This window comes from Leptidea sinapis, chromosome 5 (assembly GCF_905404315.1).
Source record: "Leptidea sinapis chromosome 5, ilLepSina1.1, whole genome shotgun sequence".
Lineage (NCBI taxonomy): Eukaryota > Metazoa > Arthropoda > Insecta > Lepidoptera > Pieridae > Leptidea > Leptidea sinapis.
In genome coordinates, this window is record NC_066269.1 from 2,169,463 (window position 1) to 2,187,106 (window position 17,644).

The 17,644-nt window shown below is 35.1% G+C and overlaps 1 protein-coding gene across 5 annotated transcripts in view; it reads right to left on the reverse strand.

The window, feature by feature from the left end:
• Positions 1-1,885: 1,885 nt before the first annotated feature.
• LOC126964662 (uncharacterized) overlaps positions 1,886-17,644 on the reverse strand; it is a 167,583-nt gene continuing 151,824 nt past the window's right edge. For 4 of the 5 annotated variants that reach the window (XM_050807914.1, XM_050807915.1, XM_050807917.1 and 1 more), the window contains 2 exons: positions 4,764-4,874; positions 1,886-3,561 (listed from right to left, as the gene is read on the reverse strand). In XM_050807914.1, coding sequence (XP_050663871.1) covers positions 2,499-3,561; positions 4,764-4,874 — 1,174 coding nt within the window. In that variant the 3' untranslated portion in view covers positions 1,886-2,498. Of the gene's footprint in view, positions 3,562-4,763; positions 4,875-12,198; positions 12,330-17,644 lie in introns of those variants that run through there. The other variant, XM_050807913.1, reaches the window with a different exon arrangement.

A 17,644-nucleotide genomic window follows, 5' to 3' on the forward strand; every position in this document is an offset into this window, starting at 1 on the left:
TTTAATATACTTCCTATGAAGTTTAAAAATATATAGGTTGATTTAAAGATAATTTTAATTTCAATAATTAACATATTATTATTAATTAATTGGATAGTTTAATATTTCGTTTTTGAATATGAAATGAATTTTGAACAACATATCGGACAATACATGCAAATATTATACTTGAAATCGAAAAAGACTGCATTAAAATATTTTGGCACTGAACTTTCAAAGTGTATGGCTATATACATATACTTGAAAAAAGAATTGACAGAAATAGTACTTTTATCGAATGTAGTTAGAAGTTTAGCGTTTAAAAACGCTACTCAAGTAAAAAAGTTAAACTTTTGGTTTAAGCATAATAATTTTGATTGAATGAAGTTAATTATTCAACCATTAAATTATTCACCAATATTTTCTGCCTTACTTTTTATGGATTGAAACATAGAATTAACATCGAGTCATGAATCTAAAGTCAATTTTGTAAAAAAAAATGCACACGTCATGTACGTCTCGATACCTAAGTTCCAAAGAGTAAAAATTTAGAAAAGGGTTCCAAAAGAAAACAACTGGAGTTGTTACTGTATGAAACAAAACTATTATTTACTTATGAAGACATATTGGAAGTAACAAGTGAACTGTATTCACATATCGACTTATTTCTCTGTGGTAATAGGAGGTTATTGTTTATGGAACATTTTTTTTATGACAGTAAGGGACTAGACGAGCAGGACGTTCAGCTGGTGGTAATTGGTACATCCTGCCCCTTACAATGCAATGCAACTCAGGATTGTTAAAAAACCTCAAATATTCTGAGCGGCACTACAACTGCGCTCGTCAACTTGAGACATATGATGCTAAGTCTCATTTGGCCAGTAATTTTACTAGCTACGGCGCCCTTCAGACAGAAACCCAATAATGTTTACACATTACTGCTTCACTGCAGAAATAGGCGCCGTTGTGGTTCCCATAATCTTGCCGGCATCCTGTGTAAAGGAGCCTCCCACTGGTGAAAAATTCTCATCGTTATCTCAAGCTAACTTTAAGGGTCAGATCTCTAGAGCGTCCTAAACTTTGCTCAGACTTTACTTACGTAACACTTAGCTGAGTGTGATAAAACGAGAAATTGACTTTTGCATTGGACTGTCATAGCTCAACTTAATTATAGTTGTCAAAATGACTATAAAAATGAATTCGAAGATTATGCTAAGTTTACATTCAGCTTAGTTTTACGCAAGTGTGAGCAAAGTGTAAATCCGCTCTATGGATCAGCCTCAGACTTATTACACTTTGGAACTGAGGTATCATACTAATTGTATGTGAACAATGAATGCTATTTTCTATAACTGCGGTAATTGAAGACTTATTATTAGAACATCAAAAGACGAGTTTCTTAACTTGGCACCGATAGGTTTAATAAATAATATTCGTTTCTACTTTCACACTGAGTTTTAATATATTTGAACAATTTACAGATTTACTAAACATCTAATTATCTTAACAGAAATCACAGAAAAACTTCCATTTTAGTTTATTTACTTGTAACAGAAAAGGGTCTTATTCTATTTAATCTAAACACATATTGATTTCCATTTTTAATTTCGTAAGCCCACATGTTATAGAACAATATATTTCATACTTGTATTTATTTGCAAAGTTAACATTGATACGAACTGTGATTTATAAACCGATCTATTACTACTAACCTCTATTAATTAAGGAGAGAAAATACAAACACTTTGTAGTATACTTTAATATTATTTGAATTATATCATATTTTCTACATACGACCATAGACAAAGCATTGACAGTACATAAATATTTAGAAGAGGTTCTATCTACATATTGACTAATTTTAAAAGAATATCACAAATTATTCACATTGAGTTTTTAACATAATTCACTTTCCACTTTCTACAGAATACATGTATTACTATATTTTTGGAACAACATACAAGAATTAAAATGATTATCTCTCACTAAATATATTAACAATGTGAAGTTAAATATTAGCTTACCATAGTTTTGATAATATTACTGATTCCACCTTACCCATGTAAAATGCACAAATTAATATCATCAAATATGATATTAAATAACTAAATCACAGTGTTAATAGCATTATAATAAATGTTATTTACAAATGATTCATCGAAAATTCAGTCGTGCGATTAATTGGCAATTCGAAGCTCACATTCATTTAACGTAATTTAAATCACATAATAAATACGTAAATATTTTTCAGATGGTAAATAAATATTCAAGGAGATTATTTACAAAAGACTCAATATCAAGAATAGATTACTTTTGTTAATTTAAGATATCTACTTTAACTTTACAACTACGCGAAGGGTGCATAAAATATTTCTAAGTAATGATCACATTTTGAAATGTATATTTGAATATATTTGTGATTTCGGTAAATGCGGTATCTAATTATAGATATTATAATGACTCACACATCTCCGGCCTCAATCAAAATTAGACTTGAATCCAGGAACTTTTTCAATGATTTAGGCATAACTCTGTGCGTGTTCTAAAGGAATATTCGACAATTTACTTCCTTTTTCAACCCAATTCTTTAAACGACCTCTCAATTCTTCTAGACTCTTTGATTTAGCTTTATTTATCCTTTTATATTTTACATCCTTCGGCTTGGTCACATTTCTGTGGTTTGACATAACACGATTATATGTTACGACCTGAGTGGACTTAGCTTCCGGTTCCTCCTCATCACTTTCAGCATTAGAAGTTATTTCTTCATCAGAATCATTAGCTGGCGTCATTCTTTTTGGCACATAACTATAGGACCACATATCACTCCCTGGTTTGGGCTTATCTTTATCACTATCTATACTTTTAACTTCTGCTGTCAGAACAAAACTTCGCATTCGGAAATTATCTCGCCTCTGAGCTAAAAGACTGCTCTTTTGCTCATCCGTTTTATTTGGATCTTTAAGATCCTTTTCTGTGCTATTTTGCGCACTTAGACCTTTAGATGATTCACTATCAGCTTCTTCTTCAACGCTGTACACTGTTTCTAAGATTTCTGGCCTCCTCAAAAAGCCGTTTGAACGTCTAGCTGCACTGTATTTAAGATTCGGATCTATAGCATCTGAGATTGAACGTGCAACAGTAATGCTATCCGGATTGACTGACCGAAATTTAGGTGGATTCATATTACAGCAATCAGAGTCAATATCTTCCATAATAACCGCAGAATCGGAATCGTTAAGTGAATCGAAATCACCCGTGATGTTTGTATCTTGCAACATCTCTCTAAAATCAGGAATCGTTTGTGAAACATCGATGCCATTGTCAAGAAGTTTGGCCTGAAGTGTCTCAATCACTTTTTGTTGTTTCATTACAATGGACTCCCTTAAAGCTAGCATATTGGTGATCTCTTTTTGTTTACGCACCAAACGGGATTCGAAGAGGAGTAGCTGGCTTGATAGCATCTTCAGTTGCTCCGCCTTTTCTCGCTGCAGTCGCGTGACTAGTTCCTCTTGAGTACGTTGTGATCGTCTCCATGTTAGAAGCTGATGCGCTTGCGCCCGATACTTCATACGAAGATCTCTGGAAATTAATAAATAAGCAATTTACAATATATTTTTGATAACATCTTACAAACGCTTCATCGAGATCTAAGAGACGAAAAACACAGGATACTCCAAATGTTTTATACTTTAAAGTTTAACGACACTGATATAGAGGTTATAGGTACAGCAATGTTGGTATACAGTTTTGAAGTGATAACTTCTTATAGGAGGGTAAACCGCTTCGTAACGTATTGCGTTACGGCGCCATTCTGTCGGGCTTCCCTGTCTCTCTCGCATACGACAGTGGTAGGCAGGCTCCTCCTCTCTCACTCTAACCAATTGTTACTTTTATAGGAATTAATTATGATTGTAATAATGTACATACACACAATTCTAATAAACATATTCAAGAATCGTAACTGAGAAAAAACATTATTTTATAATCAATAAATGATTTTATTGGCAATTGGCTTCAAAGAAACTGGGCGTCATTAATAGAGCACGGCAATACTTCAAGCCGGCCCACTTACTAGCGCTCTACAAAGCGCAGGTCCGGTCACACATGGAATATTGCTGCCACTTCTGGTCTGGCGCACCCCAGTATCAGCTCAATCCATTTGACCGCGTGCAACGTAGAGCAGCTCGAATTGTCGGGGACCCAGTGCTCTGTTGGCGGCTGGATCACTTGGCGTCGCTTCATTGTGTGTCTTCTACCGCATTTATCACGGGGAGTGTTCCGAAGAGCAATTTAACGTAATTCCTGCCGCCGAATTCCACCTTCGACACGACACGCCACAAGTAAGGATATAATCCCCACCATCTGGATGTGTGGCGGTCTTCCACAGTGCGGTTTTCAAGGAGCTTTCTTCCACGTACTACAAAGCTGTGGAATGAACTTCCTTGTGCGGTGTTTCCTGACGATACGACATGGGTACCTTCAAAAAAAGCGCGTACACCATCCTTAAAGGACGGCAACGCTCCTGTGATTCCACTGGTGTTGCAAGAGATTGAGGGCGGCGGTGATCACTTAACAACAGGTACGCTCGTTTGTCCTCCTATTTCATAAAAAAAAATAACCTAACATTATCAAATTAATATTGATAAGCGAAATTAGCAAGTAGTGTTTACCTTTAAATGATTTTGCATACCCTGCATATGTAATTTGAATTGTTAATTGTTTAAGAAATATTTTTATGTAAAATCGCTGGTAGACCAATAAATAAAGGTTTACAAATTTACCTTATCGTCCTCCTAGCCTCATCGAGGGTATGGGCTTCCAAGGGGTCAGTGATAGAAGCTGCCAGAGATACATCGGGCTCGGTGGGACTATTCAGTGCAGACTCACTTCGGCTGCAACAAAAAAAAAACCAATTTACAATTTTTTATTACTTTTCTTCACCACCCCTAAATTAAAGTTCTAGTGTATGGGAAAACACGATATCATATACATCTTAATTGGCTTTAGGCACAGAAATATTTTTTATTATTGTAACCTGAATATTAAAATTCACAAGAATTCATTTAAATGAAAGAATATTTCTTGTTAAATAGGGACAGTCGGAAATAAAGGCGAGCTTCATCGCTCTTTTCATATATTTGTTCCAGAAAATATTTCTTAATTAAATTTTTAAAGGCGATTCGACTGCCGCTTCGAGCATTCCTTTGAAGGTGTATTAATTAATTAAAATATGTCAATTACAAGGCATTGATGTTTTGCGGACAAAATGAGAACAGGTTTTTTTTTCTGCTAAAGTTATTAAAAAAGAAATTCATAAAAACAAATAAATAAAATATTTACTCGTAGTAATAATTTTGTGATAAAATACATATTACGGGTGATAATGATGCTTAACAATTAAATTCCGTTACGGGGTCTTACAAAAATGAAAAGCAGGTCTTTTTGCATAGTTTGTTAGTTTTTTATATAGAACTTAAAAAAGCGGCCAAGTGTGAGTCGGACTCGCCCATGAAGGGCAGCAAATAATATAATATTGTCGCGTAGCAACGCTTCGACAAAATTTGACAAGAGTTGTCAAATTTCATATCGTGCAGCAACGTACATGACGAGAGTTGTCAATCTTCAAGTCATTGATAATTTCAACAGCTCCGTCAGCAATACTCGTAGCTCAGCGTTTACTTTAGACGCTGTAGACCCGGGTTCGATACACCTGCCAGAGTATGGAGTTTTTTGGATTTTGTAAAGTTAATGGAAATTTCTAATAAGTTCAAGATCAAATCCAACAGAGTAAAGAGGATGGCAAATGTGTAAGCAGGATGCATAAAAGTTAAAAGAAATTTCTAGTACAATTTAAATTTAAAGATGGAATGGGAGAATCATTTTGAAAATAGAACAGATCCGGGGGTATATATGTCGTACTAAGTGTGGCCTGCGGCAGTTCTAGTTCTGACTCGAAAGTGTAAGGGAAGAAGAAAAGAAGAAGTAGTGGAAAGTGATCCAGGTGAGGAAGAAGAAGAAGATAGAAGAGACTTAGTGTTCGGTGCGGTGTGACGCGGTAAAGGTCGCCACACAAGCCGCCCACAGGAGGAACAGCGGCAGACCACCGAAGTGCAAGTTCAGAAAAAGTGAACCCAAATAAAGACTCGTTCCTATAAGCGGAGTATTATTTCCAATCCCTGACCCACTCCCGTGTCAATATTAAAAGTTAACTGATTAGTTCTAGTTATAATTTATCAAAGCTAGGTAATTATATGATAAACTTATCAAATGCCCGCATAATCTAACGACTCGCTAATTATTGTTCGAACGAGTTAAGCGGCTAATTTGTTCACAAACTCGCGTGTTTTCTGCAAGTCACTCCTTAAACATCCGTTAATAAATCATTTCATTATATTTCACATCGTTCGAAGACTTGGAGATTATCATTGAGATGTTAGAGGACTTCAAGGCAATCTAAGATAACTGATATCTACTATGTAGGGTAACAAAAATTTTATTTATATCAGCAATACTATCATATTGATCAGTTAAGTCAAATTCTAATATTTTTACTCAAAATAGGATGTGAAATCACTTATTGAAAGTCAAAAACTACCACCCATTCCAAAACGAATACCTCAGACCTGAGAAGAAACTCAGCGGGCCTTTTTTTTTTCATAAAAAAATTTGGTTACAATGTAATATCGTACAATATAAATTATTATTTAATAGCCTGGTCGCTCCATTCCCAATCTGTGGTATCATTAAGAAAGTAATTTATGTTATAGTAACCTTTACCACATAAACGTTTTTTAACAATTCTTTTGAATAACGTTTGTTTCTAACATTTTCTGAGATCTTGTTGTAAAAGCATATACGTCGCCCCACAAAAGACTGACTAACACGACTTAGCCGAGTAGTAGGCATCATAAGTTTATATCTGTTCCTGGTGTTAACATTATGGTTATGACAGTTTCTAGCAAATTCACTTATGTGCCTATGTGTTAACAAGCGCTACCAACGTCATGGAACCATAAGATATCCCAATTAATAATTACATTTATATAACTGCTGTTATTCATCACTGTCTTAGTAATGAATCATTTTATATAATTATCATTTCAGTGTAAATATAATTTAACTAAATAACTTAAACAGCATATAATATTAAAATCTTTGTTAAATTAACTATAACTTAATCCGTGTAAGTCAGTTGGCACTACAGCAGTGCTAACTAACAGTTAGTAGCATCATCACGGCAGACGATCGTGCGGCGTGCCCTATATAAGTTTGAATTACCACTCCACAACAACAGAGAATTAATTTTTTTATAGAAAAGGAGGACAAACGAGCGTACGGGTCACCTGGTGTTAAGTGAGCACCGCCTCCCACCTTCTCTTGCAACACCAGAGGAATCACAGGCGTTGCAGGCCTTTAAGGATGACTTCTTTTTTGGAGGTACCCATGTCGTTTCCATAAACTATGATAGCTGCCAACAAGTTGTCAAAGATATCCTTATTGGAAAATCTATATATATAACTCATCTATATACAGAGTAAAAAATCATAATTGCAAATAGTGTCAGAATGACAGACAGATGTATACACAACGAAGCCTACGAAATAATAGAAATTGGATGGCGTTACATCTATTTTGTTAGAGAAGCATAACATTTAAAACATGGGGTATTGTGGACAGCATGGACAAACCACTCTCTTGATTTTTTCATAGAGCGGTTCAATTACTTAAATTTATGGCTGTAGGGGAGGCGTAACCAACGACCAATCTCAAGTGGAAAGGCCGTTAAGTGCGGCCGTGTTTTGGCATCTGTTTTGATATTCCCAAATAAACAAAGGAATACTCACATGCGGTTAAAAGTTGTTTTTGTATGACATTAAGGGACGAGACGAGCAGGACGTTCAGCTGATGGTAATTGATACGACCCGCCCATTACATTGCAGTGACGCTCAGGATTCTTGAAAAACCCAAAAATTCTGACCGGCACTACAATTGACAATTGCACTCGTCACCTGAGATATAAGACGTTACACAATACGACTTACACATTACTGCTTCATGGCAGAAAAAGGCGCCGTTGTGGTCCGCATAAGATAGCTGGTAATCTGTGAAAAGGAGCCTCTCACTGGTAAATGCCTTTAGTCTTAAGACACCCTTCCCTATTCTTTTTATTCCCCGGGAAAGCAGACTGATTTGTTTTTTTAAAATTTGAGTTTGGTTTAAATAAACATTTTTAAGTAGTAGTTAAGAATTTATCTAATTCAGTATTCAGTACAGAATTGTTTTCAGCCCGCATTCAAACACATTTAGAAACTAAGGTTCATTGATCTCTGATTCTAAAATATTTTTATTTTTTAAAATTGGATATCTTATGATCTGAACGGTAGTTGCTGTGGCGGGCATTGGTTTTGTATCAAGGTAGGCACTGTAGATCTAACTAAAAGTTTAGTTCTAGTTGAGCTTTGGAATATACAATCTTGAGATGGCTTCACGTCGATATTTAGTATCTAGCGTAAGGAAATATTTTATAAGTAGTAGTTCAAAAGAACTTTGGTTATAAAATAAATTAACTTTAACAGTATATTCATTTATGTGACACAGTGTCCGGAAAAACTACTTGCCAACTCCTGGGTTATAGATTCAAACCCGAACAAGTTAAGTTTACAAGAAAGAGAAGAAGAAAGTTCACGTTCAGTACTGCTCTGTGGTCGGCTGTGTTGCAACGGGCAATAGTTTGACTATATTTGTGGCGATGAAGGTAATTAAAGATTATTTGGTACTAGATAGGTACTATTATAACGTGCTTTTTAAAAACAAATTCATTTTAATAACAACATTATTTGAGAGTTGAACGAAGCATACAAGATTTTATAACGATACGTCACTCGAACGGTTAGCTCAGTTGGTTAGAGCACCGGCACAGATCGCCGGAGGTCGTGGGTTCGAGTCCCGCATCGCTCATAAAATTTTGTTGTTTTTCAAATTTTATATGTGTATTAATCCTAGAAGTGAGGGTTATCACTTTAAAAACATAACAAATTGTTAATTATTTATATTTGCATCTCATAGAAGCTTAACCTTATCCGAAGTGGAAATAAAACAGTTAAAAAAGTAAAATCAAAGAAAAAATGACATAAGTGTCATTTCCTTGATCTACATGAATAAAGTGATTTTGATTTGATTTATGTTTCGTTAATATGTTTGTTCTTTGGCAATTTTTAACCCTCTCCATTCATTACTCTTCACCAAATTTTACTTTCTGAATACCATTGCTTAATTAGTTGCAAAAATATCATTAAACACCTAAACCATTCTATTCACCATTCACCTATTCACAAATTTTATCAATTTCTTTTTAAGTTAGATAACTCTGGAAGTAACCAATGAAGAAAATCGAAATTGGATCAATACGGCTGGGGATTCTCAGGGTTAAAAAAATATGTTTTAATTTTTTTATATTTTTTTTTCTACGACATTATATATCTAGTTTGATTTCTGCGCTGAGGTTATTATATATATTCATTCTAAAGTTTTATTTTGCTTTGACTATGACATAGCCTCAAAATCAGTAAAAAAATCAATAATTGTTATGTATCCCCGTCGGAACCCTTCTTGTGACAATCCTACTCAACCTTGACCGATTTTTAGAAACGATCTCGAGCGCTACCATAATGAAACTGAGAGAGCACGAAGCTGATAAGATTATGTAAAGTTATCCGTTGAATAAATCATCTCGAGTAAACTTCTGGATAGAGCAAGTCCATAGAGAGTGTTGGTTTAATATACAATATTCAAAATGTTCGAGTTGGAAAAGCTGCCAGTATTCTTGGTACACTTCCTTTTTTTTTTTGTTTGGAGAGGAGGAAAACACATTTACGTATTGAAGACCCCGTAACGGGGCCCATATGTAAACACCCCCTACCGACTAAAACCTCCTCTGTGCTAATAGCCCTTTGTTTGTTACGCTTTCACGCCTAAACCACTGAACCGATTTTGATAAAATTTATCACAGAGATAGACAAGGGCTTGGGAAAAGGACATAGGCTACGTTTATCGCGAATTAAAGACTTAGAGGGGGTTGAAATAGGGGGAGGAAGTTTGTATGAAAGATCGCCTCTATCGAAGATAACCATGAAACTTTTAAATATTTGTTCTAGCGTTTTTAAAATTTAGACCTGTGTGGGGTGAAAAAGGGGGATGAAAGTTCTATAGTTGGTAGCTTATAAAAATGTATTAACAACAGCAGTTTGTAAATATAAAAATAAAAAATGCTACCCAAAGTAACTATTGCATGCGCACGAAGTCGCGGGTAAGAGCTAGTATAATTATATTTTCTTTATATTCAAAATCCATACAAAATGGATTAGTTTTCGTTCAAATTCAAATATTTTTATTTAAAATAGGATATGAAATCACTTACTGAAAGTCAAAAACTACCCATTACAAACGTTTTTTAACAATTCTTTTGAACTTCTTAATACATTTGTTATTAGCCTTTGCGTCAGCAACACTGAAATATAATATAAGGGACGTAAAAAGAAATTATTTCATGTTATAACACGCTAAAAGTTTGTAACTTAGGAAGTATCAGGGTTGGCTATAATTTCAAGCTGTAACATTGCCGCAGCGCGTTTCAGCTCGGTCTTATAATATATAGCTAATACGAGTATTGTATGGATATTATGTGACCACATTTTCCTTAAGGTTTCAGACTGTGTTATAACAGCGAATATTATTGTAGCATAAGGTACATTATGGTCTCCCATTGTTTTTAACCGACTTTAAAAAGGAGGAGGTTATCAATTGTGGTTATACCCAACTAATATGCTGAGTAGCAAACCTTTTTAGGACAAAACACTGCAAACACCACCTTATTATGTTGATATAGAATAAGCCTTACTTTAGTTTTTAATGTATATTAGTTTTAATTAGATTAGGCATATTATAGTAATTTTTAGATAAGTTTTTTCATATTATTTGTTATTATATTTTGTAAATGTTCACGTGTATTTGTAGTGTTTGTTCCAAATAAAGACATACTTACTTACTTACTCAATTCGATAGGTATTTATTAACTTCCCGCTAAGAAAAACTAAAATTTTTAAAAATTCGGGATGTTATTGGTTTTCCCCGTTTTTCGAAATACGAGTATTCATGAGATCTCGACGTTTTAAGGTCCTAGGAAGCTTCCCTGACTATTGCCGCGATTGTGTCCGTACGTCTGTATGTGCGTGTGTGTATGGATGTATGTACACACACTGTGTATGGATGTATTTAAACATCTTATAACTTTTGAACGGCTCGACCGTTGACCGGCTCCATTGCGGTTGGCGCCATTCGAAAGGGCTTGAACAAACTTAGATTTTGAATGCAAATTGAATTTTCAGACCTATTGGATTACGCTGTGATCCGATTTTCGTGATTAATTTTAATGAAATGAATGCCTGAGAAGAACCAATGAACCTCATTTAAATGTCTTTGACATTCACAATATACCAAACATTGATAATTATAACTGTTAATATATTACTCTAGTAAATTGTGGTCTGATCATCAGTACCATAGGAAATGTGAGTTAGCCTTACACAAAAGTCCGTTACACGTTGATTTACAATTTCATTCAAAATCCTCAAAATCTATATTTCTTAATAAATAAATTATGCGTGGCAAGTGAAGTGTCATTATCCCCATAATAGTGATAATATCAGTTGTAATACATCACAAAACGACCTATACCGTATTGTAACGCAGTACTCCTCCGACAGCACCTAACTGCGTCCGTCTCTGCGATACCTAAGTTGCAATGTCTCATTTGCATTTTTTTTAAATGAAAATAAGGGATGAGACGAGCAGGACGTTGAGCTGATGGTAATTGATACGCCCTGCCCATTATAATGAAGTGCCGTACAGGATTCTTGAAAAAACCAAAAATTCTGAGCGGCACAACAATTGCGCTCGTCACCTTGAGACATAAGATGTTAAGTCTCATTTGCGCAGTAATTTCACTAGCTACCTTCAGGCCGAAACACAGTAACTGTATACATATTACTGCTTTACGGCAGAAATAGGTGCCGTTGTAGTTCCCATAATCTAGCCGGCATCTTGTGCAAAGGAGCCTCCCACTGGTAAGTATCATACCCACATACTTCAATCAATTCAACATATAAGTTAAAGGGTAACTTAATAAGTAACTATTATGAGTGTACATAGACAACTTACCGATTGATTTTGGTATTTTGAACGAATGTCAGCAATGAACCCATTAATTACATAACGATTTAATTAAATTAAACTAAAAACAATACTTCACTCAACAACTAACTATTATATTGTGGACGCTCCCCTCATATCCTACGACAGGAAGTATTTCCATCTCACTCTAACCAAATGTTAACGAAAGGGACGAAGAGGTACAGTCGAAAGAAAAATACAAAACATGTTATTTCTAAGACTGCTGAAAATCTTTTTCGGAGTTTTTATGAATTGTTTTAAAATATACATGTAGAAAATATTACTTTTATTATGATCTAAAATAAGTATAGTTTAGACTATTGAATTCGGAATGCTTCTTGGGTTTACTAAGTATTTTTTTTTTCTACAGAGATAAACGTAGCTATAGTTGCAGAGTTTTACATATACAAAAAATTTAAATGTTTTGTATATTAAAGAATTGGCGATTATATACAGTTTGTCGCTAAATTTATATGTATGTAAAGTTGGCTTTCTATATATATATATATATATATATATATATGTTACATTAAATCATTAAACCTTTAATTTATATAAAATAGACTTTTAATTTAAAGTTTGTGAGGACTTAGATTTGAGTTAAAACTCTGTTTTTTGAAAAAAAAATATATGAATAAGTGTATAGACCAGAGAACACAGGTAAGAAGAGAAACTTCTTAATGACATATAATATTTCTACTATTTACAACAGCACAGAGTTTACGTAGACAAAAAATTCGTATGAAATTAAAGTTATTTTATTATTATAGAATTGCATACAAATAAGTCTTTTTATTTTATAACTTTCATCTTATACTCGTATATAAAATTCTCGTGTCACAAAGTTAGTTACCTTACTCCTCCGAAACAGCTTTACTGATTTTTACCAAATTTTATATGCATATTCAGTAAGTCTGAGAATCGGCTACTATCTATTTTTCATACCCCTAACTGATAAGGGTTGTTCACCCTTAACATTTTTTTTATGATACAGCTTTGAAAAATACATACAACCCTAACTTTTCAACCCTCTACGATCAATCTCTATTTTTGTATCCCGATTTTTATATTATTCTGTTCCATCCACAAATCCGCTATAGGTTGGTGCAAGATGGCAATGGATCAACACTTACAATAATTGTAGTACGATAAATTTGGTAGGTCTGAGAATCGGTTGCATCTACGTTTTACACTCCAAATTTTTTTTTATAACTTTATATAGCGATACAACGTTTGCTGGGTGAGCTAGTATTAGTATATTATTATTTTTTATGTCTCTCTACTGGACTTGGATAAAAAAAAAACAACATAGCGCGTAACCGAAATCGTGACGACATCGCTACTAAATTCCTCTGATACGTCGATAACTTGTGTCACTTCAAAATAGTGTTATTTAAATAACATACTTTTTCAGTCAGTTGATTGCAAGTAAATTATAAAAAATTAATTAAAATCACGACAATCGAGGAAAATAAATAATTAAGTGACATTAAATATATTGTACACGACTGTACCCGCCCAGTTTCGGTTGAGTGACAATCGCACCGAACACAGACAGGTGGTTACTGGTAACTATATCAGTTCCGTTAAACATACTACGTTTAAAATTTACAAAAGAACTCGAATGAATAGGTGCAGTCGTTAAGAGGTCTTTTATCGAACAATACACTGCAAGTTTGATGCCTGCTGCGAATATTATGTCTTCAGGAACCTTCTATTCTTGCGAGGTGAAGTGATTTGATTCCTATTTCACGGCGACTTTATTTTTCTACCAAACCCATGTCACAGCCTACAGAAAACTAATACATAACAGTGGGCCGTCGCCTTTGATGTTTTACCAACGCATGGCGCACTCCTCAGCACATAGGGTTGTCATCAAGTTCTATTTACTTAAAACAAATATTATTTAGTCATTTATTGAAGTTCTTCATACCAATGAATAGAAAATGGCATTTCGCAAAGAGAAATTCAAATAGAGTTTTACAATGTTTTATATTAAATAATACTAGTAAAAGTCTAGCTATGATGATGATCTAATATAATGTAGGTAATTAATGAATAATAAAAAAAATCCAAATTATCTATCTATCTAATTATCTATATTATAAATGGGAATTGTTGGTTTGAATTTGAAATTACTGTTGACCTTAATTATATTAAACAAAAATCCTACGCCTAATAAATAATCTTAACAAAAATCTATTGTGAAGCATGCACTTGGCCTTAAATCCACTGAAACAGTTTGAATCAAATGCTGTTTCCAGTTAAAGAAGTAAAATTCTTTTTCACCTCTCCAGCACGAAAAGGGCACTATTGCTACGTGAAAACTCGCAGCAAAAACGTGAGGCAGTGATTTAAATTTCGAACCCCACGTGACCATACATCCATTACTCCGCGTTAAAAAAATAAACAATGCGATCCGATGCGTTCCGAAACCGTTTTTATGAGGGTTTCATATTTTTATAATAACCATTGTTACTTAAATATTATCTTAATTGTTTCTCTTACAATAAACCTATAACACTTTTCTCACTAGTCGAGGTGAAAAGTTGTATGTTTCACACGAGAGCAATTTGTCTCGTGCCTTTAAATTCACTCACTACCTCACCTACACCTACCTACACTACACACCTACTACACCTACACACCTACCAGTAGTCTATATTAGAATCACTCGCTACGTTCGTGATTCAATTCTAGACTACTTCGCCAATTTGTGATTTAAAGTCAGCACTCGCAGCAAAAAATAACTTTCCTCACTTGTTGAACAAATAACTATTTTAAGCGATGAATGTTATACACAAAATCATATGCTCGATGACAATATGCAATCTCTCACAGCACAGCTGGTAGTATGAACTATTTAAATTGCTTACAAATTCTTACTTTCTCCCATAAAAATCATTATGCAAGTAATTTCACTAATAACAGACAACAATATAAATCTGTATTCAGTGCAACGGAAAGCTCCTTTGAAAGCTTTCCCGGACTTAAAACGGTAACATGGAGATCATTATTTTAATTATAGTACAATAGACAGAGCTTTAATAAGAAGCTTATGAAGAAATATGTCAGAGTATTGTTTCTAAAGATTTTTCTTGTTTTTAGAACTTACACATGGAATATCGCATTCGTCGTTCTCTTTGTATCTGAAGAAGGCGTTCTTAGCTGCGCTGAAGTTTTTACTTTGAAGCTATCATCGTTCTTAGTATTAAAAAAAATAAGAACGAATTTGCATAATATTTTATAGCCTGAACACATGGTCGGATTTGTTGCGGCCCGACCATAAAACAGTACGGGCTTGGGTGGATGCCTCGCACCAATTGGTCGCCGCCGTAGTCAGTACGGTCCGGACGGTAATAATAATATTTTTTTACGATCGAAATACTATCGAATATGGTCGAACCCTAAGCCCGTGAACGCTGGAGTGCCCCAAGGCTGTTTGCTATCTCCCACGCTGTTTATACTGAATATCAATGATATGTTGCACATCTCCAACATACATTGCTATGCAGACGACAGCACTGCTGGGGCCGTATATTCGGGCCATGCAGATCATTCGGGAAATCGAAGATCAGTCCTGGGAGAAACTTGTGTCTTCTATCGAGTTCTCCCTTGAAAAGGTCGTGGAATTGGGTATATTGAATCTTGTCCAATTTAATCCCCAGAAGTCTCAAGTTTACGCATTTACCACTTAAAAAACCCCATTTGTCGTATCACCGCTCTTCGACAACACTACTCTTAAAGCCTCGCCTAGTATCGGAATACTGGGTCTCGAAATCTCGAGCGATTACCAGAACGGTGGCCATCTGGAGGGCAAAGCCAAATTGGCGTCGAAGAAGCTCGGCGTCATTAATAGAACAAGGTAATACTTCAAGCCGGCCCACATTCTAGCGCTCTACAAAGCGCAACTCCGGCCATCAAGTATTGCTGTCATCTCAGATCTGGCGCACCCCAGTATCAGCTCGATCCATTTGACCGAGTGCAACGCAGAGCAGTCTGAATTGTCGGTGACCCAGTGCTCTGTGAACGGCTGGATCACTTGGCGTTGCGTAGAGACGTCGCTTCATTGTGTGTCTTCTACCGCATTTATCACGGAGAGTGTTCCGAAGAGCTGTTTCACCTGATTCCTGCCGCCGAATTCCACCTTCGCACGACACGCCACAAGTTAAGAAATCATCCCCACCATATGGATGCGTGGCGGTTCTCCACAGTGCGATTTTCAAGAAGCTTTCTGCCTCGTACTACAAAGTGTGGAATGAGCTTCCTTGTGCGGTGTTTCCGGGACGATACGACATGGGTACCTTCAAAAAAAGCGCGTACACCTTCCTTAAAGGCCGGCAACGCTCTTGTGATTCCTCTGGTGTTGCAAGAGAATGTGGACGGCGGTGATAGCTTAACACCAGGTGACCCGTACGGTCGTTTGTCCTCCTTTTCCATAAATAAAAAAGAATGTCCGGTACCAGACCGCGTCCGTTCAGCCGGGCCAAATCCGACCATGTGTTTAGGCTATAAGATACACGTGCCGGCGATATCTCTTTGACGGCCGCGGGCGGCGCAATTCAAAGGCAGCTTTTCTAGCGCTGTTATTCAACTTTTGCACGGCATCATAACGTTGCCGCTTTATGATATTGAAATATTCAAGTTCATTGAATAATTGACCAAGTTACCCAAATCTTACAGGACGTTTAAATTGGCTCGAAATGAAAAGCTTACTTTTTGACAAAACCAATTCGCGGATTTCGTTAATTTTTGGTATATCGTCAGCTAATATGCTATCAAGTATGTACCTACATTTATTTCATATAAGCTGTTTCCATACTGTATATTATTTATGACCCGACAGATGCTATTCTGTAAATAGAAAAAAAAGTACATTGTATGTTCCTTCATAGATAGACATATGCCATCGTGGACTTTTCTGTTGTCCTATATAATATTCACAATTCCATCATACATTATTTTGTTATATCTCAAAGGGTTTATTTACACAGCGTTTTCGTTCAAAGCTTCCATACGGCTGATTTTTTCTGACACCTCCAAGAAATACCGTTCATACATCGTATATACAAAAACATAATAAATTTTATACTAAAACCTTCCTCGAGTACCACGCTATCCATTGGTGATAACAGCATGAATATTGGTGCTGCAGTTTTTGAGTTTCTCGCGAACAGACAGCAAAATTCTGAAGCATTTAATTTAAACATTTGACGATGAGTCTCTAGCCATTTCTACACATTAAAGCTGTCGTAAATAAAATATTGGAAAATATATAGTTCTCGTTTTTAACCTATACGAATAAATTATTTAAGCTTTAGACTTGACTTAATACATTTTGTATAATTATTTTTTCTCTGCTGTAGGTACTTTACTCTTAATTGTCATAAAATATCTATTAATTTTAAGGAAACTGTAGGTCTAATTTAGTACT